This window comes from Leucopleurus acutus (genome assembly GCF_964270905.1).
Source record: "Leucopleurus acutus genome assembly, chromosome: 12".
NCBI lineage: Eukaryota > Metazoa > Chordata > Mammalia > Artiodactyla > Delphinidae > Leucopleurus > Leucopleurus acutus.
Window position 1 is genome coordinate 79,788,519 of NC_139154.1, and position 23,402 is coordinate 79,811,920.

At 34.4% G+C, this 23,402-nt stretch overlaps 1 protein-coding gene across 4 annotated transcripts in view; it reads right to left on the minus strand.

Annotated features, from left to right (window-relative positions):
- The window catches only part of USP34 (ubiquitin specific peptidase 34), a 232,132-nt gene that overhangs the window by 49,018 nt on the left and 159,712 nt on the right, over positions 1–23,402 (minus strand). For 3 of the 4 annotated variants that reach the window (XM_082851536.1, XM_082851537.1, XM_082851534.1), the window contains 14 exons: positions 22,917–22,957; positions 22,653–22,777; positions 21,382–21,534; positions 20,294–20,398; positions 18,047–18,102; positions 17,829–17,949; positions 9,945–10,128; positions 9,236–9,399; positions 6,136–6,201; positions 4,446–4,592; positions 4,300–4,356; positions 4,130–4,207; positions 3,660–3,754; positions 1,940–2,112 (listed from right to left, as the gene is read on the minus strand). In XM_082851536.1, the coding sequence (XP_082707662.1) occupies positions 1,940–2,112; positions 3,660–3,754; positions 4,130–4,207; positions 4,300–4,356; positions 4,446–4,592; positions 6,136–6,201; positions 9,236–9,399; positions 9,945–10,128; positions 17,829–17,949; positions 18,047–18,102; positions 20,294–20,398; positions 21,382–21,534; positions 22,653–22,777; positions 22,917–22,957 (1,565 nt within the window). The remainder of the gene's footprint in view (positions 1–1,939; positions 2,113–3,659; positions 3,755–4,129; positions 4,208–4,299; positions 4,357–4,445; positions 4,593–6,135; positions 6,202–9,235; positions 9,400–9,944; positions 10,129–17,828; positions 17,950–18,046; positions 18,103–20,293; positions 20,399–21,381; positions 21,535–22,652; positions 22,778–22,916; positions 22,958–23,402) is intronic. The other variant, XM_082851535.1, reaches the window with a different exon arrangement.

Consider the following 23,402-nt stretch of genomic DNA (forward strand, 5'->3'; position numbering starts at 1 on the left):
GAGGAGGAAATGGCTGAGAGTGTCAGAGCAGTGACTGAGGAGTTTGGATGTACTAGAATCTGACCCTGAATGCATCACTTGTGGCTTAATAAATTCCTTTATCTTGGCATAAATTTTTGCTATTTCCACACATGGAGACATTATGAAAAATACAGTGAAGCAGTTACTACGCAGGCTTGCTATAATTTTACAAATGGTTTGAAAATTTCTAAAAAGTAGGATGTATATATACAATGCCAACTTCTTAACTTTGTCTCTATTTTCAAACTTACCTCTTCTACCTCATTTCCTGTAACTTCTAAACATACTGCAATTCTAACTTTAAAGTTCCCTCCCTTAACCCTGTATCACCTCACAGCCACAGTCACCATCCTCTCTCTTCAAAGAAAGATATGTTCCTCTCTTGAAAGAGTAGTCCACACTCATTGTTTATACCTCTCAGCTCCCATTTAGTGAGAGTAAAACATTTACTGGATGCTCATTAAGTGCCCGGCAATGCAGTATAAAGATTAAAATATGGTTCTCTTTCTTATAACTTATAATATGGTGGCTCTTCAAATCTTAAAAATTTACATCAGCATAACTTTCTATACAAACAAAACATTGCCAGGACTCTTATGTAAAATGGAACTTCTCTTGGTTAAAGAAGAATGGAAAAGGTATGAGCTGGCCCTATTCTGCTTTCTTCTCTCCTCTCACCTATTTCCATTCCTCATCATGGTCCTTGGGACATACACACAGATGTTCAAAAATCACTGGTCTTATGGACGTAATAATAGCAATTTGGAGGTAACTACTTACCAACCAAGTGCCATTTTAAATTCGCTGCAATCCACCTTCCTACTGCAACACCCAAATTAAATTGGTCTGATAACCAGAGATCTTCAACATGTTAGATAATTTTCCCTCATGGTCTCACTGGAACTGTTCCTTTTCTTTATTTAGTATTCAATACTTCTGACCACACTCCCTCCTTCTTGAGATCCTGAAATACTGATCCCACTATTCACCTAACTATCAAGCCAGAAACCTTTCTTGACTTCTCCTCCTTCCTCTAGTAGTAGACTGACTAAACTGTAAGCTTCATAGGGGCAGAGACCTTGTTCTTTGTTGTCACTATATTCCTATTACTATAACAGCAAATTAAATAGTGGATAGATGTTCAATAACTTTGTTCGATTCATTTATTCATTCAATCATCAAGTTCTACTAACTCTATCGCCATGTGCTTCTCTCCAACCCTACTGGTTGGTATGCTTTCTCATCTGTGCTACTATTACTGTGGTTTACCATAACAGCCTCCCCACACTCCTTTTATCATCCTCTAATCCATTTCTATTGTTATAGTCAGAATAACCTTTTCCAAGATCCCACCTGGTTATCTCAGTTCCCTGCTTAAAATTTTCCAATGGTTTCACATTGAAATAAAGATCAAAATTATTAACATGGCTTACAAAAAAACTAATCTGGCTGCCACCCTTTTGCCTATCTCATCAACCCCCTAATCAGCCCCCTGCCCCCCACTAGAGTTTCTCCACTCTTCTCACTCTAGCTCTTACTCAGGCTCTGCTTAAATGTCACCTTCTCCTGAAAGCCCTCCCTGATTCCCCTCAATCTGTGATACATTCACTATTTGACAACACTTCATGTTTATAATTCCTTGTTTAATATATGCCATGCCCAATAGACTTAAGTTCTTCAAGGGCAGGAACCATGTTTATCTCATTCACTTGGAAAGGTGCCTAGAACACACTCCTAGTAGATACAAAACGTTTACGGGCCAACTGACTGAATATGCCATATTGTCTTTAAAAATATTCTCCTTTATAAGATTCAGTTTGATTTTGTTAAATGTGTAGTTGATTACAACTTTATAAATATGACTAGCTTGTCATGAAGACTTACAATAAACATAGGCAAGAGAAAGATTTTCCATTACCTTCTTTCCTGTCACTCTTTCGCATAAGAAAATCTTCTGTATAGGGTGTCATATCCAAACGTAATGGGAAGGAAAAATGTGTGTTCACTTTCTCTTTCATCATTGTGACCATATTAAATGTATACCTCATAGTATTGAAACTCAGAATCCGAGGCAATTTCTTAAAACATGCTCTGAAAGACAAGAACAAGATTTGTTAAAAATTATCTTTCAGAAGTACTCTAGCTATTATCAATTACATTTACACTACACTTATTTCAATATTCAATTCAGAGTAAATAATAAATAGTACTCTAAATCATGCTCTTATTAAATCTATCAATCAATCAACCTCTCTATCTATCTATCTATCCCCCTCTTACATGACTTTTTCCATTCTGAAAGGACTTTCCTGTGTCTAGAGAGGAAAACAAATGAAAAACCTACAGGGGACTATGGTATATGCCATGATGAAGCTATGAAAGGTGCTACGGAAGCATAAAAAGGAGTCACATCATATTTCAAAGGCAAGGAGGTTTTTGGTTCAGAGTTTTCTTTTCCACCTTAAATAAGCATTTATTTTTGTACAGCAGAATTGCAAAGCCTGACTGTATCATTTACTAGATACATGACCCTAAAAAAGTTACTTAACCTCTCAGAGCTTAATTCCTGATTTGTAAATGGAAGTTAAAGTGCCTACTCCCTACTACTTTTAGAATGCTGCCTGGCAAACAGCGTTCAACGAGTGTTGCCTCATATTACAGCCACAAGAATAACATTACCTAATTGATTACCTAAATCATATGGTATGACTTACTGCTAGTTCAGGTTTAAAAAAACTTTTTTTCAGTTTAAACAAAATATACTTAAAAACTTGGATTTATGAAAAATATGAATTTCAGGGAATAATTCTTCAGTGTATATAGGATTTATAACAAAATCTGTTTAAAGCAAGAGCTTAGTTTCTCTTTTAAATAGGAATTTTAGGGAGTTGAGGAAGGTAGGGGAAAGATGTCACAAGCAGATGGAATAAGAAGTCTAAAAATTCATCATTATTGTTTATTTGGGAGACTGGTAAATGATGAGGTTACGAAGTATAAAGAAGTCAAGATATGAAGGGCCTTGTGTATAATGTTAGAGTATGAACTTTACCCTGACAGCTAAGAATCACTAAAGGACTTGTGGAGGGCAGTGAAACCATGCATTAAGATATAAACAGATCTGAAGAGATGACCTGAATCTAACCAGACTACTTCTTTGCCTTTGTAGTTCCTAGTAACGAACTACATAAGATGCTCTTTCAATCTAACTTCAATGTTCATCGGTAGGACTGAAACATCTTTACCCAACCAACTACTCTGTCCTAAACCAAGCATCTTATGGCTGGCTCTTAAGAAAAAACATCTCTCACTTTACAGATTCAGAGGTCTTCAGTTCATGAGTAGACTCTTTATCATGCCCCACTGAGTGCACAGCAGAGAGCTAAGCAATCATATAGACCTTGGTAAGTATTTGCTTAATAAAAAGGAAAAAAAAAATCTGAAAAGATTTAAGAGTGCCTGAAAGTTTACTTGCATAACTGAATGAAAAATTGCTGCATAAGAATGAGTTCCAAGCAGCTGACCATAACCTTAATCACATAATTTTCATAAAAGTTTAACATTAATTTATCCTAAGTTTGTGTTTTACTTCTATTTGATGATTTATCAAAATGACGAAAATTACGTTTCAAAAAGCATACCTTTTTTCAGCTCGTACTTTCTTCCCGCAATGAGAACAAGTATACATGTTGTCACCTTCTAAAGTATCTTTAATAGTAACTTCATCAAGAGATTCCTGTGTATAAAACCACACTTAAGAGTTTCACATTATTGTTTACAGCATGCAAAAATACAAAAAGCATTAATTACAATTTGGGCAGAATGCACAGAGGAAAACATTTTTTTAAAAAAGCAAATGCTTAAATTTAGTAAAAATATTGACAAGGTGCTCTGAATCTTACTACATTTAAAAAAACTCAAGTATTTAAATTTTGATTGGGAAAAATCAGCTTTGTGATCTACCTTTAATTTTTATTTGAGTAGCATCACAAGAAGAAAATAGGTGAAAATGTGAAAGTTAATTTTCTCCTAAGGTAACAAACATAAGCCTGCTATACACAAATAGTTAAAAGCAGAAAAAAAAATTAAAAATATATACAACATTACTCACATAAATGTTCTTCATATCAGCCACCTGGCACCTCACGGTGTAAAACTCTTCAGCTGTCTGACTAACATGTTCACAATCCTAGTCAATCAATAGCCAAAAATTGGTAAATTATAATAAGCTAAAATATACATTAAGATTTCCAAAAAGCAAAGAACAGGGAAAATACTTACCAAGGATACAACATTGTTTGTAATTACACCTCCAAACAAACTTTTGACAGTATTTTTCTTTAAAAAAAATACAAACGGAAGTCAGTAATTTAAAATTAAGCAAATCTGTAAAAATTTCCAAGAAACTTGAGTGTTCTGGTACTAACCAGTTCTGGAGACATTTCTTCAATTTTAGTAATCAGATCAGTAAAAAACTCAGTCATATCTTTCTGCTCCCCAGTGTTCAGAGGCTGCTTATCCATGGTGTATGTTTTACAAAAGGGTCTAGGATTATATGCTTTGCATTCACTCTCCTGTGAAAGAAAAGGCAGGTGGTGAGGAGGAGGATTATAAAACAATCAAATAAATCTAGATCTCAAAAATAAAAATTATCACAAGGTTATTGAATGAACAACAAAGAAACAGGTAGTAAATCTACAAAGAAATTATGAAAATGCTCTCTTCTATTTCATTTCTGTTTGATTCTCATTGCCTTTTCAGTTTAATAGTCTCGGTGCCAGAAGATGCTTAAATGACCGTAAGTTAAGAAATTTTTATTTTTTAAGCCTAGGAATTTCTAGGAAGAAATTTGGGATTCAAAGGATGGACGTTTGTATTGTGAAGCATAAAATACAAAGCCTTTGCAGGGTGCATAAGTTCTCCTATCAACTGAACCTTGGTTTAGTAGTAGTTTAAAATAGCAGTAAGAGTGCTTTGCCAGTTCAAATACCATGTTCCAACTCTGTTAAAAGGAGATTATAAGTGGAATCAAGGGATAACTAACAAACCTTTTTATTTTGTTAAAAATCTCATTTATGGGCTTCCCTGGTGGCGCAGTGGTTGAGAGTCCGCCTGCCGATGCAGGGGACACGGGTTCATGCCCTGGTCCGGGAAGGTCCCACATGCCGCGGAGCGGCTGGGCCCGTGAGCCATGGCCGCTGAGCCTGCGCATCCGGAGCCTGTGCTCCGCAACGGGAGAGGCCACAACAGTGAGAGGCCCGCGTACCGCAAAAAAAAAAAAAAATCTCATTTATTAAGTCTCACAAGCTGAAATACATGGTTTGAATAAATATGGTAAGATCTTTGTCCTCCAAATTCTAATAGGTGAGATAAGTAACTTTCAATACAAGTGCTGGTACAACAGAATTATGGTGACATGGAGATACTCTGTGGAATTTTTGGTCTCTCAGAGGACAGACTTTCTCAAAAAATCCAAGTTGATTCCTGAAGGATGATAAATGGAAGAAAATGGAGAAGAGTACTATTGGAAGAGTGCCACAGGCAGTAGAAGCAGCATAAATAACTGCACAAGCGATGAAGCAAAAGGGTGATGGGCTTCAAAAGGCTTACAGTTACTACAGGGTGAGGCTGGATGTGGGGAGGGATAAGAAAGGAGGTTGAAGGGAAGGGGCAGAATCACAGGGGATGTGTGCCATCCTGACTGAACCTGAATACTATTCTTTTCATAATAAAGAGTTTTAACTAGGGGAGTAATAATATTAAGATTTGCTATTTTTTAAAGATTAATTACTTTTATAGTTTTGGGGGTGGAAATTAAGAAGGACAAAGAAAAATCAGTTGGAAAACCCTAAGACTAAGGGGGGAGGTGTGACCTTCTGATGAAAAATGGATCAGATACAAGAAATTCTTCAAAGGATAAATTAACAAAATGTAGATGACTGAAATATGACAGTTAAAATGCACTATGACAAAGAGCATCAGCAACTGATGAAGTCAATTGGAAAAATAAGAGTATATGGTCAGGACAGGCCAATACAAATGAACTCCAATTAACGTTTTCACCTTTGGTCAATGGGTATATCTAATTAGTTTTCCATACCCAATTCTCAAACATACCATTAAATATGTAAACATTTTTTGAAGCTCCAGGAGAGTGGTCTTGTGCTTCATATCTTCGGAATACTGTAAATTAAGAAAAAACTTTCCATTAAGACATACTGATGATGGTAAATTAGACATTCTAGAAAAGAAAGTATTACAATGTGCTTAACACTGTTTTCATTCTTTTAGCCATATGGAGGAAAAGCACAGTATTTTTTCATTAACAATTTTAGCATTTTAAAAATTGGAGTACTTTGTTCATTATACAGATATGGCTATCGCTATTATGTAAGGAAACTGAATAAAGAGATCTTAAAACTACTTTCCAGATCAGCACTTTTTGGTTCAATGCTGAACAGAAGCATTTACAAGTTGGCGATTTTGCAAGAACAGAAAAAACCTTTTCCACAAATAAATCCACACATTAAAGAGTATATTATATTAACAAATGACATCTCACCCTCATCTAGTCATATCTTTATTTTTTTCTAGAGCAGCAGATCCTTAACACTGCAGGGTACTACTGGCCAAGATCTTTTAAAGTCCTCTAAATATTCAAGGACATTAATTGAGATTCAAATTTTGAAGAAGTGGATGAATCTTGAAGACATTATGCTAAGTGAAATAAGCCAGTCACAAAGGGGCTAATATTGTATCATTCCACTTATATGAGGTACCTAGAGTAGTCAAATTCATAGACACAGGAAGTAGAATAATGGCTGCAAAGGGTATGGGTGAAGGGAGAATGGGGAGTAAAGTATCTAATGGGTACAGTTTCACCTGGAGGAGGTGAAAAAATTCTGGAGATTGATGGTGGTGATGGGTGCAATCTGAGTATACTTAATACTGCAGAACTGTACACTTATACATGGTTAATAGGATAAATTTTACATTGTGTATATTCTACCACAAGTAAAATACATGTAGTTTTCTTTAATCTCTCTGTGAAAAGAAAATAATTCTATTCTGTAAGAATTCCTTATGTAGAGACAAGTCTAAATTTAGTTTTTAACCAAAAATACCATTTCTGAGACTCATTCACAGTTAGCACATCTGATTGTTTTTTCTGTTGCTACACACTAATTCCTGACAGTGCTAATGGCTAAAAGATGATCATTAAATATAAGGAAGAGAAACTACAAATTGTGGTCAAGTCACCACCTAAACAAGAAAATCAATGAATACATGCTTCTTTGATAAGTGGTTCTATAAAATTATACAGATGGGGGCAACCAAATTTAGTCACAAAAATTTCCACATGCTAAATGAAATCAATTATTCAACTATTTCTAATAGTCAGTTAGATGATCAACTTAAAAATATCAATTTAACTAAAACCAAAAAACAAACCCACTTGAGTATACTGAGTATGCTTTAGAGACCCTGAAGCATAACTTAAACGTAGTAAGGATCCACTGAAGATAAATAGAGAATTGCAATACTTTGTAAGGGGGGAAAAATGCAAGGACATCCAGATGACATGATGGAAGAAAATAAAAACCCAAGTGCAAGGATAAAGAAAGTCTGCCAGGGCTTCCCTGGTGGCACAGTGGTTAAGAATCCACCTGCCAATGCAGGGAACACGGGTTCGAGCCCTGGTCTGGGAAGATCCCATATGCCGCCGAGCAACTAAGTCTGTGTGCCACAACTACTGAGCCTGTGCTCTAGAGCCCGCGAGCCACAACTACTGAAGCCCGTGCACCTACAGCCTGTGCTCTGCAACAAGAGAAGCCACCGCAATGAGAAGCCCACGCACCGCAACGAAGCGTAGCCCCGGCTCACTGCAACTAGAGAAAGCCTGCATGCAGCAACGAAGACCCAATGCAGCCAAAAATAAATAAATAAAATAAATTTATTTTTAAAAAAAAAGGCTGCCAAAAAATTGTAAAAGCAGTGCAGAAGGCAAACTAAAAAATAGCCCATGGTAAACAAAAAATGAAAACTACAATGCACAAGTTAACAAAAATAACATAAGCAAAGCCTACTCAAATATACTAGGCCACAAATTTACTTTAGGATACGTAAGTTCAGTGATTCTGGTACTAATTTCCTACTTTGTTTTAGGCTTTGCTTATTTTCTATATAATTAAAATTTGCATTTATTTTTACTGAAAATATCGTGTTCATTTCATACACTGAGTGTGTATATTCTACAACTGTGTTTTCCTTTGATAAATAAAGAAATTATACTACAGTGTTTGGAGTAATCAATTGAAATGTAAAAATAATTAAAATATACATGTTAGCTAGTAGTATCAAATTTTGTCAAAAAATTTTTTTAATTTAATTTATTTTTAACTGCATTGGGTCTTTGCTGCTGTGCATGAGCTTTCTCTAGTTGCAGCGAGTGGGAGCTACTCTTTGTTTTGGTCCGCAGGCTTCTAACTGCAGTGACTTCTCCTGTGGCGGAGCATGGGCTCTAGGTGTGTGAGCTTCAGTAGTTGTGGCAAACGGGCCCTAGAGCGCAGGCTCAGTATTTGTGGCGCAAGGGCTTAGTCGCTCTGCGGCACGTTGGATCTTCCCGGACCAGGGCTCGAACCCGTGTCCCTTGTAATGGCAGGTGGATTCTTAACCACTGCACCACCAGGGAAGCCCAAAGTTTGTCAATTTTAACTCAAATTATTTTCTCAAACAATATTTTACTAAATTGAATCAAGATTTATCAACGAATTTTTAAAATTTTGTTTTATAGTTTTAATTTTTTTTTTTTTTTTTTTTTTGGCTGTGTTGGGTCTTCACTGCTGCATGCGTGCTTTCTCTAGTTGCAGCGAGTGGGGACTACTCTTCATTGCAGTGTGCAGGCTTCTCAGTGCGGTGGCTTCTCTTGTTGCGGAGCATGGGCTCTAGGCACGCAGGCTTTAGTAGCTGCAGCGCGCGGGCTCAGTAGTTGCGGCATGCAGGCCCTAGAGCACTTGGGCTTCAGTAGTTGTGGCTCACGGGCTCCAGAGCGCACACTCAAAAGTTGCGGTGCACAGGCTTAGTGCTCCGCGGCATGTGGGATCTTTCTGGACCAGGGATCGAACCCGTGTCCCCTGCATTGGCAGGCGAATTCTTAACCACTGCACCACCAGGGAAGTCCCTATAGTTTTAATTTTTAAAGTAAGGAAAACTGTACCTTAGCAGTGAAGACAGCCTGTCTTGCCTCGGGTATCATGTAAAGTTGCTGAATAGTAGAAGCCAAGTAACAAGTAGCTCCAAGGTTAGTCAGGCCAACAAATCTACACTCAGCACGGACATCTTCATGAGGCCAGTAGTCCCATTTATAAGGTGCATGAGCTGCTGAAAAAAGAGGGAGGAAAGGATGCCCCCCCAAACAATTAAACATAATATATTCTGCTTTCATTAACAGCCACTACATCTACATCTATTCTGCTTTCATTAACAGCCACTACATCTAACAGCCACTACATCTAACAGCCACTACATCTACATCTAATAAGTAATAGATGAACTTATTTAGTTCATGTATATGAACTTATTTAGTTCATATACATAAAACATGGTAATTTTAAAAATTGGTAAGAACACATAGTAAAACTAATTTATTCCTAAATATTCAAAGGACTGCCAAAACTTGTCTTTACTTGGCACTAAATTATTTAACCCCAAAATGCCAAAGTATTTCACATATCTCTAAAAAGTCCATCACAACTGTTTTTTTCCCAAAAACTAATGTTTACTTTTTAACTTCAGTATGTCCTAGCAACAACAGTTTATAATGTTAAAATGTATGAATGGGGAATTCTTTCTTTAAATCATGCCCTACAAAATCTCATTTCTACAAACGAAATTTAGAAAGGTTAAAGGAAAAGAAGAATGCTCACACTGCATGTGTTGTGCCATAACCCAGTTATGTATTAATCTGTAGTTTTCGACAGATCCCTTTACCATCTCCACTAACAAATCATAAGCAGCAGCTCTCGAAGAATGTGATTTGCACTTTGGCTGTTGTCTATCTTTTAGACTAGGCAACAAAAACAGGAGATTGAAGATATCTCTTAAAAATTCCTGGAAAAAAAAAGAAAGACCAAGTATGTTATCTAAACTTGGAAATTAACTATATTCCAAATAAAATTAATAAGTTACACAGAATAAAATGGACTATATGAAAATCTACAATTTATTAAAAGACTGTTTAAAAACTTAAAGGAGCATCATATACCATCATCTGAAAGTATTCCCAATGTTCATTTCTCTTAGGGAAAATGGAATGGGAGGAGGAGCTTCACCTTCACTCTTCTCTCCCTCTTGATACCTTATAGCTCATTCTTAGAGTCACATCTACAATGCTATTATTTTCCACTCCATTCAGTGACCAAGCGTGTTAGTTCAGGACTCATTACTCCCTATCTTGAATGCCTCTGCATTTACTTAAGTTTCTCCTTACTTCACTCTAATAATTAAAATAGCAGTAGCAGCCAAAGCAGCAATGTACCCATAATGAGCACTTAGAAGTGCCAGATACTATTCAAAGGCCTCAAAACAAAACAAACAAACAAAACAGGTTAAGCATCTTGCCTGGAGTCAGATTTGGCAGGTGTTATACTAAGGATTTAAAACACCAAGCTCTTAACTTCAATACCAGTGAAGTTCAAACTGAGATTCAAAGCTTTACCATTCTAGATATACTTTTCCCTAAATTTAATCTGCCTGAGAAAGGGCTACATTTCCCACTTGTTCTTTAATTGGTCCTTTGCTACTATTCCAAAGAAAGTTATCTCCCTCACCCATCTCAATCGCAAGTAGTACAAAGGTACATTGTTCTGGGGTATAGAACCTCCTGGGGTACTGTGTAGAAAAGAGGTAATATTGTTAAGACGAGACTCTGCTATCCTTAGAAAGGCTACATTGTAAAGTTGGCTCCTGGCTGTCACCTGAACACCTGAATGGTCAACAGTTCCCTCCTCTGTTATAAACTTTCCGTAAGTGATAAAAGTGGCTCACTGTACCAATCTGTATTTCGTTTATGCAGAATACCTGCTTTCTATCTGGGAGTCTGGAATTTCATTGACTGTGGTCAGTTATGCAGGTACTATGTGCCTACATGACCCACCCCCTGATAAAATCCCTGGACTCCTAGGCTGAAGAGAGCATCCTGGTAGACAACACCTCACACATGTCACACTCATGGCTGGGGGAATTAAGCACGTCCAATGCAACCCCACTGAGAGGGGACTCTCAGAAGGGCGTACCTCATTTCACCACACTTGGCCCCATGCTTTTTCTTTTGCTGATTTCATTTTCTATTATTTTGCTGTAATAAAACTTTGTCATGGATACAATTACACGCTGAGTCTTTGAGTCCTTCCAGTGAATCAGTGAATCTGGGAGTGGTCTAGGGAACCTCTAACACAGGTACCAAATGAAGGACAATTCAGAATATTTTCCCATTAATGACCTCACCTCCTCCATCTCACTACTGTCAAAGAAAGTACAGTGCATAGTTCCTGACTTGGCAAAGAAAGGTACGTTTGGCTAAGAAATACTGAAGGTGAATAGAGGCTTATTTTATATAGTTGACAGACTGACAGTAAGTTTATGTCTTGTCTATTCTATAATTCAGAGGTGAGATGACTGTCTTGCAGACACAGAGTAACGTATTTACATGAACTGGAAAATAAAGTCACTCACTCAAACAGAAATAGAATTAGCAAATAACTTGTTTAACAATGAACTATCTTTGCTAATCAGTTTAGATCTAGAAAACTGAATGAGCTAAATAATCATAGCTCCAAAGTTTTGACAAAACATATTTAAAGCCTGTGATAAAAATATTTTATTGAAACATTAGGATTGGTAAAAGCTTGCTGAAATGAACAATATTTTTATTTTCCTCACTCTGAGTTTACCAGGAAAGCAGGTGTCCTTAAGTGAAAGAGTAACATATATATTAACATATCCATCTGATAAATAATGGTACAGCCATTTTAGTATACTTCACAGAAAGAAGAACCTCAAACTGATACCTGAGAGAATATTAAAAATAATTTCTGATGATAGAGTGTGATCTTTGACATGTAATTCAGAAGAAATTCAAAGAGTTAAATAACGTTGTTAAAACAGAACATTCCTACTGTAAACAGTATGTAAACACGGTTTCTCACTGTGGTTTCTCACTGTAAAACAATGTGAAACAAGGTTTCTCACAACTTCTATCTATAGAAATATAAAGTAGGAAGAGAATGAGTACATGGTCATTCTAGCTTAATAAGGAATATCCATCTACAACTATATGAATTAATTTTAAAAGCCACATACCCTTCTTGTTAATGCATAATTTCAATAAAATTTCATTTTTAATGTTTCATACTTACTTGGCAAAATTCAGTCTATTTACATTGCTTTGATTGCCCATGTCCAAATACATGTAATGTAATGATAATTAAATATGGAAGAAATTTAAGACAACATCATGTAGTCACAGGAAATAACTATTTTTATCAATTTCAACAATACTCTGGAAGCTAGGATAAACTGTACAATGCAGGAATTGTAGCCAATATTTTATAATGACTATAAATGGAGTATAACTTTTATGTATTTATTTTTTTCTGTAAGTGCTATATTTTAAAGATCTTTCTGGACTCATTGTTCTCAACCAAAGCAAATAAATTTTAATGTTTTTTTTTTCCTTTTCTCTTCTTTTCTAAATGGAGTATAACTTTTAAAAATTGTGAATCACTATGATGTTCACCTGTAACTTATATATTCTACATCAACTTTAATTTAAAAAAATACTTAAACTTGAAAAAAATCTAGAAATTTCTTAAAATTAAAAAATCTGTTGACAGGACACCTAGGTTTTCCAAAATTCTTTAAAGAATATGTGAGCAATAAATGTTTGAAGACCACTTCAAAAAAAGTTTGAAAAACTATGCTGCCTCTCAATCTATTACTAGATTTATTCTGTTAAAGCATATTTCTGACATTATCTGATCAAAAACTTGAAAGGCCCCCCTTTTAAATTATAAAAATAATGCTTTTATTTTATTGTACATATAAAAATAACCTCCTGGGGCTTCCTTGGTGGCGCAGTGGTTGAGAGTCCACCTGCCGATGCAGGGGACACGGGTTCGTGCCCCGGTCCGGGAAGATCCCACATGCCGCGGAGTGACTAGGCCCGTGAGCCATGGCCGCTGAGCCTGTGTGTCCGGAGCCTGTACTCCGCAACGGGAGAGGCCACAACAGTGAGAGGCCCGTACCGCAAAAAAAAAACCAAAACAAACAAAACCTCCTGTGACCACAACAGATGGCCACCTAGTTTCCCCAAATTACCTCCTCTATATTTCCTCAAGCTCAAGCCAAACTGAACTTATCATTCAATAACCTGCACATACTCAGTGGTTTCCTAGGACTGATTTTTCATTCATACTGTTTTCTGTGACTTAAATGTTTCCCTTACTTGTCTACTTAAGGACTTTATCCTGGTTACAAAAGCTTTATCTTCCTCAAAGCCTTTCCTAATCCCATCAATACTATCTGATCTTCCATACCTCTGATCATATCCCTTTAATGGCTCTCTTATTTTTTACCATGAATTACAAATATCATGAGCAGTCATGATATTATTTGTGAAGGTACATACGAATTTTGCATAAGGCAGACTTCTCAATAATTACCTGCTGAACAAATGAACCATTAGATTGTCAGTTCTTAGGAATCAGGACTGAGTCTTAATCATCCATTTGTTCAACATATATTTGCTAGGTACTATACAAGGTAGTAAAAATAAGAGTGGGGTTTATACTCTTAAAGGGGAATTACAAGAAGGGAAGAGGGAGTAGAAGGGAGGAAGAAGAGGAAAGAGGAAGCAGAGGCAAGGAAGGAGAGGAAGCAGCAGTAGCGGTGGTGATGGTGGTGGTGAGGGAGACCATATGTGGCCTGGCAAGCCTAAAATATTTACTATAAGTCTCTTTATGGAAAACAGTTACTCCTCGATAAATTCTAGATGACATTTTTAAAAATTAATAAAGTAAAATATTACAGTAGCACAGGTATGTTTAGTATCTTGGCGATAAGGACGACTTCTTAATAATACACCAACACCAACCACCTTAAGCACCTGTACTTGGATACCGAATTGACATTTCAAATTTAACACGTCCAAAATAGAACTACTGATTTTGATACCCCATCCCCCCCAATCTTATCTATTCTAAATTTTCCCTTTCTTAGTAAATGGCATTATCATTCACTTAGTTTCTCAGGCTTAAAATTGAGAAGTCATTCTTGATTAGTTTCTCTCTCTCTCTCACCTCACAATCTTCTCAAAATTTAAGTCTTGTGAACTCTATCTTCAATAAATATCCTAAGTCCAACCACTTTTCATCATCATCCCTCTGCAAAACTTCTTAACTGGGCCCCTAACCCTCACACTTGCCCTCCTAGTTCTCTACCTGTAGTCTAGATCTCCCCCTAGAACAAGAGTAAAGCTTTGAAAATGTTAATTCAGACCACATACCTTTCCTGCAAAAAAGCTTCTAAAGGTTTCTGATCTCACCAAAAACACAATGGGAAACTAAAGTTTTGACTACACAAACATTAAAACCTTCTCAATAAACAACTATTAGTAAACAATAAACAATAAAAACAACTATTATTTAACACTGTTCTGGAGGTTCTAGACAAAATTAGGTGAAAGAACAGAGTTAAGACTTAAAAATGAAGGAGTAAAAAAACTACTCGAAGACAATAAAAACAAATGAAAAATCAAAGACAATACTGAAGATAAACACAAAGACAACTGAGAAAAAAATTCTACAAACAGTAAGTGAACTTAAGGTGGCCTGCAACAAATTCACACACAAAAATCCTTACTCCACATAAACAACTCATCAGAAAACAAAATAAAAGAGTGCATTTATGATACCTAACAAAGAAAATCCCTAGGAACAACCTTATTTAAAAATTCCTAAAATTCAAATTCTAAATGAAAACATTAAATTGAAAAACACAACACTGGTCTTCTATAAATAAGAAGACAAATCCTGTCCTTGTATAGGCAATTTAATATAATTTCAATTTTTCTATATCAATCCATAAATTTAACACAACCCCAACTTAAAAAGTATCCGAATTTTAATTTTTGAAAGAATGAGACACACTGATTCTAAAGTTTGTGTGGAAAAATAAACAACCGGGACAATTCTGAAAAGGAGTAATAATGAAGATGGACCATCTTTACAAGATATTAACTAAAAACTGTGAATCTACTTAGTTAGGATATGGTATTGGTGAATGAATAGATCTGTAGAGTGAAAAAGAAAGTCCAGAAATAAATCCAAGTACATATGCCAATTTCCTCCATACAAAAATTCTACAAATTATCAAGAAAAGGACCATGTATATACATGAAAGGAAAATAAGGACAGGATTTGAGCAGGTCAGAGAAAAGATAATACAAATAAATGGCTTTCAAACACATGAAAAGAAGCTCAACCTTACTCATACTTACAAAAAAATGAAAAATAAAACTAAGAGAATGGTTTCCACTTATCAGACTAGCAGAAATTAAATTTGATAATACACTGGGTTGGTAGGAATGTGGGAAAATTGGCACTTGGCTCACAGACATTGTAGGTGGGACCATAAATCAGTTCAGCCTCCACAGAGAGCTTCATGGTTATTCTGACCAAAATCACAAAGGTACATACGTCGTAAACCAGCTTCTACTTCTAGAATTTTTTCCTATAGATTTCCTAAATGATGGATGTATAAACATTTTCCCTGCAACATCACTTATAGTAGTGTAAGGTAATGCTCAACATTAGGAAGCTAGTTAGATATATCACATCTTTCCAGAAAAAGAATATTATGCAGTTGTTACGAAGAATGAATTAACTCTATATATACTGATATGGAGAATCTATAAGGTAGGTGAAAAAAGCATATTACAGAACAGTGTATTTAAGGTTTTAACACCTGCAGACAGTATTGCTTAGTGGTTATAAGCTTGGTCAAGTAAAGAGTCTTGAGTGTCCTCAGTGAAGCAAGTTGTTTAACCTGTCTATACCTTAGTTTCATCATCTGTCAAAATGGCATCTAATGACAGTATCTACCCCACAAGAGCTCAAAAATTTTGCCTAAGATATCAATTGTATAAATCAATAAACAAAAGAGAGAAGGAAAAAAAACAGGTGGTCTTAAAAAAATACGAATAATAAAGACAAAACTTTTGGAAATATTTCCTGCACATATGTGACAGGAAAAGAGTTGATATTTTCAAAATAAAGAACTTTCAAAAATAAGTAAGAAAAATGACAAAAGAATACATGCAGATTATGAACAGAAGATTGCAAGTTAATACAAGTGGACGATACATAAATGAAAAGACACTCATCTTCAACAATAACCAAGGAAATAAAACTAAAATAGTGAAAGTGGCAAAGACTTATCATGTAAGGAATGTGGGGATGTCTGAGAAAGTGGCATTCTTACACAGTGTGGCTGGGAGTATAAACTGATAGAGCCTTTTGTAAACTGATGTATTCTGATTAAAATGAATCAAATTTACTCTTAAGAATTTATATGAGTATACAATGGAACAGGTATACAAAGATGTTCCCTGCAGTTTTTTTTTTTTTTTACAGCTACCAACAACATAAATGTCAATAAAGATTAAATTATTTCTCTCTTTATGTATTCAACTTTTTAATGTATTTTCTCTTTTTTGATGGATTCATTTTAAATGAAGAACACAAATCACAGAATAGTATTTACATAATATAAATTATATACCTATGTATTTAATATAGCCATAGAAAGTCCTGGAAGGCCATTACCAAAATATCATATGAAATTAAAATATATAGGAATATTTTTGTCAGCAGTACCTAAAAATTTTTTTCTTTCTTTAAAATGACTTTTGCTTTACAATGATATGTTATCAGAAATATCAATTAATACATTTATATTTTGGAATAAAAGTTACATATTGGTTTATATAATGTAAGACTTCAACCAGCAAGACTATAAATAAATCAAGTTATTCCCAGTGAGTATAATAGAAAAATTTTAAAAGATCCAGGAGAAAACCCACAAAACAGGGCTTTGTGAAATAAGGGTAGTAGCACAGATTTAAGACAGATAAGACTGTCACCTTAAGTTTATCTTAAGAATCCCTGAGCCTATGCTCATGGGGACAATCTTCCATTCTTTTCATTATTCCTGTGTTTCCTAACACAATCAGTAACCTCAAGAAAACAATCCTCCAAACCGTAACTAACTTCCCTTAATGAAGGCAATGACAAAAGTGCCAATGACAGTAAATAATGTAATCTAAAGAGAAATTAGACATTTGTTGGTATAGAGTTATTAGGTGTTATAAAATAGTCAATTATAGATTTTATATCAAATGGGTCTTTAAGAAATGAAACCAGTAAGTACTCTAAAATGATTACTTATTAATTCCATTGTGTTAAGTTACTAATTCAAAATATTCAATTCTATAAAAATCTACAATTAAGCAGAGACTGTCTCTCTATATACAGTCATAGTAATTAAAACTTGTTCTGCATTCTAAAAACAAGACTAAGATTCATATTTCTAGGATTCATCTTATTCAAAGTTCACTGTTCCTGCCAGTAATAAAGTTCTGGTAAACTTCATTTTTGCATGTTTAAGGAAATTTAACATATCCACATACAAGGAAACAATATAAAAAAGTTCAATCTTATTTCATATAAATACTTGGATGTCTTACTACCAACCTGTCCTTCCCTTGAAAATTTAAAGGGTGGTTTGTGTTTAATAACACTTGTTGCAAGCCTTAGGAGTCCTGTAAGCCCATCATCTTCTATATTACCATCCTGATGATCAAGGATCTCCCTGCTACAAAAAAGAATACAAGCAAAACAAGACAGTTCATAAAATTCTGTTCTTTATCTTTTCTCAACAATATAACTGTCAATTTCACATCAAATTTTACCTTCGAATACAGTCAGCTAAATGTCGTGCCAAAGCATCCAGGTCGAGGAGTGTTGTCTTAATACAAAGAGAAAATACAAAATTCAAACACAGATTTTTATGTTCACTATTTCAGATACTATCAAAACAAAAATCCTTTCCTTTTAAGTAACAAGAATTTGGTTCTCCGAATTCATTAACATGCCAATTAAATTATAAATAATATATAACTATTCTTTACTTATACATGATGTCAATAAAATTATACTTATAAACACATCACTGATAGTCCTTCAAAAAAGAATCAATGAAATATTGGTAATAAATTATGAGTCACGGTAATTTAACGAGAAGACACTAGGTTTGACTTATTTTTTCTTTAACAATTTTACTGAGATGTAATTAACAAACCATACAATTCACCAAGTTTTGTTTCTAATACTACTTTTAGAAATAAACTTAAATGTACAGTTCATTTCAGAGAGCTTTAATTCTCATTATAACTGAGCAACAAAATTAAAACAGATTTCATAAAACAGAACTTAATTTAAGAGGATTCCAGGGAATTTCCTGGCAGTCCAGTGGTGGTTAGGATTCCATGCTTTCACCGCCAAGGGTGCAGGCTCAATCCCTGGTGGGGGAACTAACATCCTACAAGCCACATGGTGTGGCCAAAAAAAAAAAAAAAGATTCTCAAAGAAATTCAGATCACTAAGTAGGAAAATTACTTTGACTAGCAAGCAAGAATATTAGATTCATACTTTAAATAGGCAACCATAGGTTTAAAAAAAAATCAATGTCTATCTGGAATCAACATTTTATGGATAAAGTCAAATACATTAAGACATGTTCGGGGGGGAGGGAGGACTGGAATTGGTAGTCAAAAGATATAAGATACATAAGTACTAAGGAGGTAATGCACAACATGATAAATGTAATTAACACTGCTGTAAGTTACTGAGGACTTCCCTGGTGGAACAGTGGTTAAGAATCCACCTGTCAATGCAGGGGACATGGGTTCCCGCCCTGGTCCGGGAAGATCTCACATGCTGTGGAGCAACTAAGCCTGTGTGCCACAACTACTGAGCCTGTGCTCTAGAGCCTGCAAGCCACAACTACTGAAGCCCGGGAGCCTAGAGCCTGTGCTCCGCAACAAGAGAAGCCACCACAATGAGAAGCCCGCACACCACAACAAAGAGTAGCCCCAGCTCGCCACAACCAGAGAAAGCTCATGTGCAGCAACGAAGACCCAACGCAACCAAAACATAAATTAATAAATAAATTAATTTAAAAAAAAAGTTGTTGAGAGAGTAAAGTACCCATCACGAGGAAAAAATATTTTTTTTCCGTTTCTTTAATTTTATATCAATATGAGATGATGTTCACTATACTTATTGTGGTAATCATTTCATGATATGTGTAAGTCAAGTCATTATGCTATATACCTTAAACTTACACAGTGCTGTATGCCAATTATAACTCAATAAAACTGGAAGAAAAAATTAAAACATGCTCAATATTAATTTTTATAATTATTTCTTAAATGAAAAGTAAAATAAGAATTCAGATGTAAACTGTTCCTTAAAAGTAGGACGTTCAAACACGATAGGATTCTTAAAATATAAAGTGTATATACTGGACTTTGATGGAAATACATGAAAAAAAATTGACAGAAAAGGTTTCCTAAATATTTAAATGTATCTTTTTCAAGCATTTCTCATTCTTCTGAGATCAATTAGATGTATTTTAGCTTACTAAATTTATAAAAAGAAAAAATAAAAGTTTTTATGTGGCAAGTATGTCTTTGAAATAAACTTGTTTTAAGTATTTCTTTGTATAGAAGTATCATTTTAGTCTCATATAAGAAAATTAGTAGATCAGCAAACTGACAGTGTTTCTTTAGCTTAAAGTAATTTCTATTTGAATTGCAACTTTATTTTACATTCTCAGAATCCACTTGCTACTACAGAAAGCTGTATATTTAAAGTCTAAATTTCACATTCCAAATAAGATTTTATATCCACAAATCTTACAAGACACTGGAAACTACTTGTAAGTACCAAATGAAGACATTTCAACTAAAGTCAGAGTAAAAAGAAGAAATTAGAGCAGAACAAAAAGGTACGAATAGAGTAGAAAAATTATGACATTTTCAACTCATTACAGATTGATAAAAATGTCCTTAATGATAACGACCTATAAATGCATGAACATACAAGTGCATAATACATCTCTATTAACAAGTTAATTTATAACTTTCTGAACATACCTGACTAGCATCCTTTATATGTATGTTGTCAACTAATTTGCACAACAACCAAAAATATTCTTTACATCCAGGTTTTAACATTGGTTCTTCTTCATAATCATCTATCTATTAAAAAAAAATTTAAACTTGTGAAAATAGTTTAAAAGGGGAAAATAACTTAAAATTATAATACATTTTAAAAACTACAAGCTTTATAAAAAAAAATTAAATCCCTACAAACTAAACAGTTTTCAAAATTTAACCCCCCAAAATGGAGAGAATACTCCTAGTGTCTGTAAAATTAGAACAACTATGTATGTAAGTGAATAATAAGAGAACTTTCAAAAAAACAGTACTCTGAAATTCCTTATAACCTACTTGGAAAAGATATGAATAATGTATAATACTAAATAATGTAGTACCAACTAAAAATTCAATGAAAATGTGGAAACAAAAGAAACCTACAGAAAATGAGTATATATAAATCTACCCACATACAATGGTCGATTATAGTTTTGAAAGCTGAAAAATAAAGAACACATTACATTTCTTACATAGTCAATGACAGACGGTAAATATGGAGAAGAAAAACGTAAATCCTACAATGCATCATATTTCTGGGATTAGTAAAATTTACTTATTAATGGGCCCTGTATTTATTATGGGGTAGAAGGCTTTTATAAGGCTAGTGTTAGTGTATACATGGGAACAAGGAAGAAAACTGAAAATTGTGAGTATCATAAAGATAAAAATAAAACAACTGTGACTGAATAAGAAGAAAGCTACATTTATGATGTTTCTATCGTTCAACTTATTAACACAAGGTTCAGAACCTAGTAAGGACAAATGTTATTTCCAAAACAATATCCATGAGAGATCCCACACAGCTGAACCCAAGGACACAGGATCTATCCCTAGGTGTAACATGGACACAATATGTCACAATGCTGCCACTTTAGGAACTATTACATATAACTACCATCCTCCTGGTGAAAACTACAGATAGTAAACAGGTACTCAAAATTACTTGCAAGGACAATACAATGATAAACTTGGGGCAAATGAAATGGCAGAAATAGAAATTGCTCCTGAACACAGTAAAATCTTACCCTAATAGGTTTGAGTGCTTGAGCATCTGGAAGAAATTTCAGCAATGTTGAGGCAGCCAGTAGCAGAAAAGAGCGATTGATTGAGTCTCCTCCATCCAGCCCTGACAGAGATAACTTATAAAGACCATTGCAAGATTCATGACGGACTGCAGTCTAAATGAAAAAGTTCCAAAGATAGTCTGAGTTAGTATTAAAAAGTTAATCTTAAGGTTAATATGTTGGCAGAAATAACATGTTAGATGGCTTCTTTAGTAACCTGTTTTAAAACACAACGTCCTGATCACATACTCATGCATCTAAATAATACATGATCAAATGAAGTACCCCAAAGTATACGGTAATATGTAAAAACATTTCAGAAATTCCCAATATGGTCATAAAAACAAACCAAGTAAATACAAGAACAGACAAATACAAAAAGGATTGAGAAAAGGATATTTATAATAATTTATTTACATGATTAATTAACAGGAAAAATATTGGGTTGGCCAAAAAGTTCGTCTGAGTTTTTCTGTAAGATGCTATGGAAAAACCTGAACAAACTTGTTGGCCAACCCAGTATTTTCAGAACTAGAAGCAACTTGGAAAGTACTTAACCCAAAACATTTTACAGATTTTAGAATCTTGTCCAAGTGTCACAACAGTTACCTGGGACAGAGCCAGAACAAGAATACATATGCATTCAATACAAAGCTAATAATATTAGAAAATGTTCTCTAAAAAAGATATGAATATCGTGGCTAAGTGTATTAGTGTGTTTATACTATTTCATTCAGGAATATGGTGTGAGTAACATCAAGATACGATTGGTGAAAATTATATTGACTTCAGTGTCAACACTGAAATCAAAAGGAAATATATTGTCTCTCTTGCATCTAAGGATACACTCAAATAGAAAAAGTAAAAGAAACTTCTCTAAAATGTAAATTACAAAAATAATAAATAAATAAACAAACAAATAAATAAATAAATGCTGAAATCCTTCTCAACCCTCAGGAAAAAAAACAATTAAAAAAACCCAAAACAAAAGAATCACTCTGTTAACAAATATTGCAGAAAAAGACAAATATGAATGCTACAAAATATTTAATGTTCACACTTAAGTGTACATAGCTCAAAACACTCTAGATCTTAAAGGATTATTAAGTACCTTCCAGGCAACAGGATATATTTATGGAATCATGTTCATTTGTTTCCATTAGCTCTTTTTATCATCGATGCTAATACGAAAAAATATGAAGAGTAGTACTAATCTTCAATCTTTAGCTTACCTCAGGAATAAGGAGAGTCAATTTTTTTAGCCAGTCTTGTAAATGATCGCTGTCAGCAAGGCTAGATTTCACTAAAGAACAGCAATGAGCCCAACTCACCAAGAGCCACATTGAATAATGTGAAACTACAGAAAAATTGGAAAAAAAAATTACTATAAAGGCTTGTGCATGATGAAAACAAAATGTTCATTATTAAAGATATTATATATAGATATAACCAGTCATCCAAATCTTTATTAAAAATTAACTTTGTGGAACCCTTACCTTCATGTCTAGACCTGTGATCAGACTGAGCTTTCAAAACTCTGCAAAGTAAAAACACACCACCAGCAGTAATTAAATTCAGCAACGAACTAAAAATAACTCAATTTCTTACTACATATCCTTTAACTTTCCCTGCCCCCCAAAAGATTAGATTTTATGAAAGCTGCTAATTTATTTTCCTATGGTCTTCATTTTTAATTTAAAGAATCACTGGCAAAATCTTATTATAGCAAACATTAAATGAGTGTTTCAATTTAATAAACAAAATGTGAGTGAATCCCATATTGACTTAAGTGAACTCTCAAAAAGTGCTTAAAGATTTGGTTACTAAAGTGACGTGGCTTACAAAGAGAAAGGTTATAATGGTTTAGAGTCTAAACTTCAGACTCCTAAAAAAAAAACCACCCTTATGCAGTAGTCCTTGGTCTCCTGGAGTTTACAGCCTATCAGGGGAGATAAGATGAATATAAAACAAAAAAGTTAGGA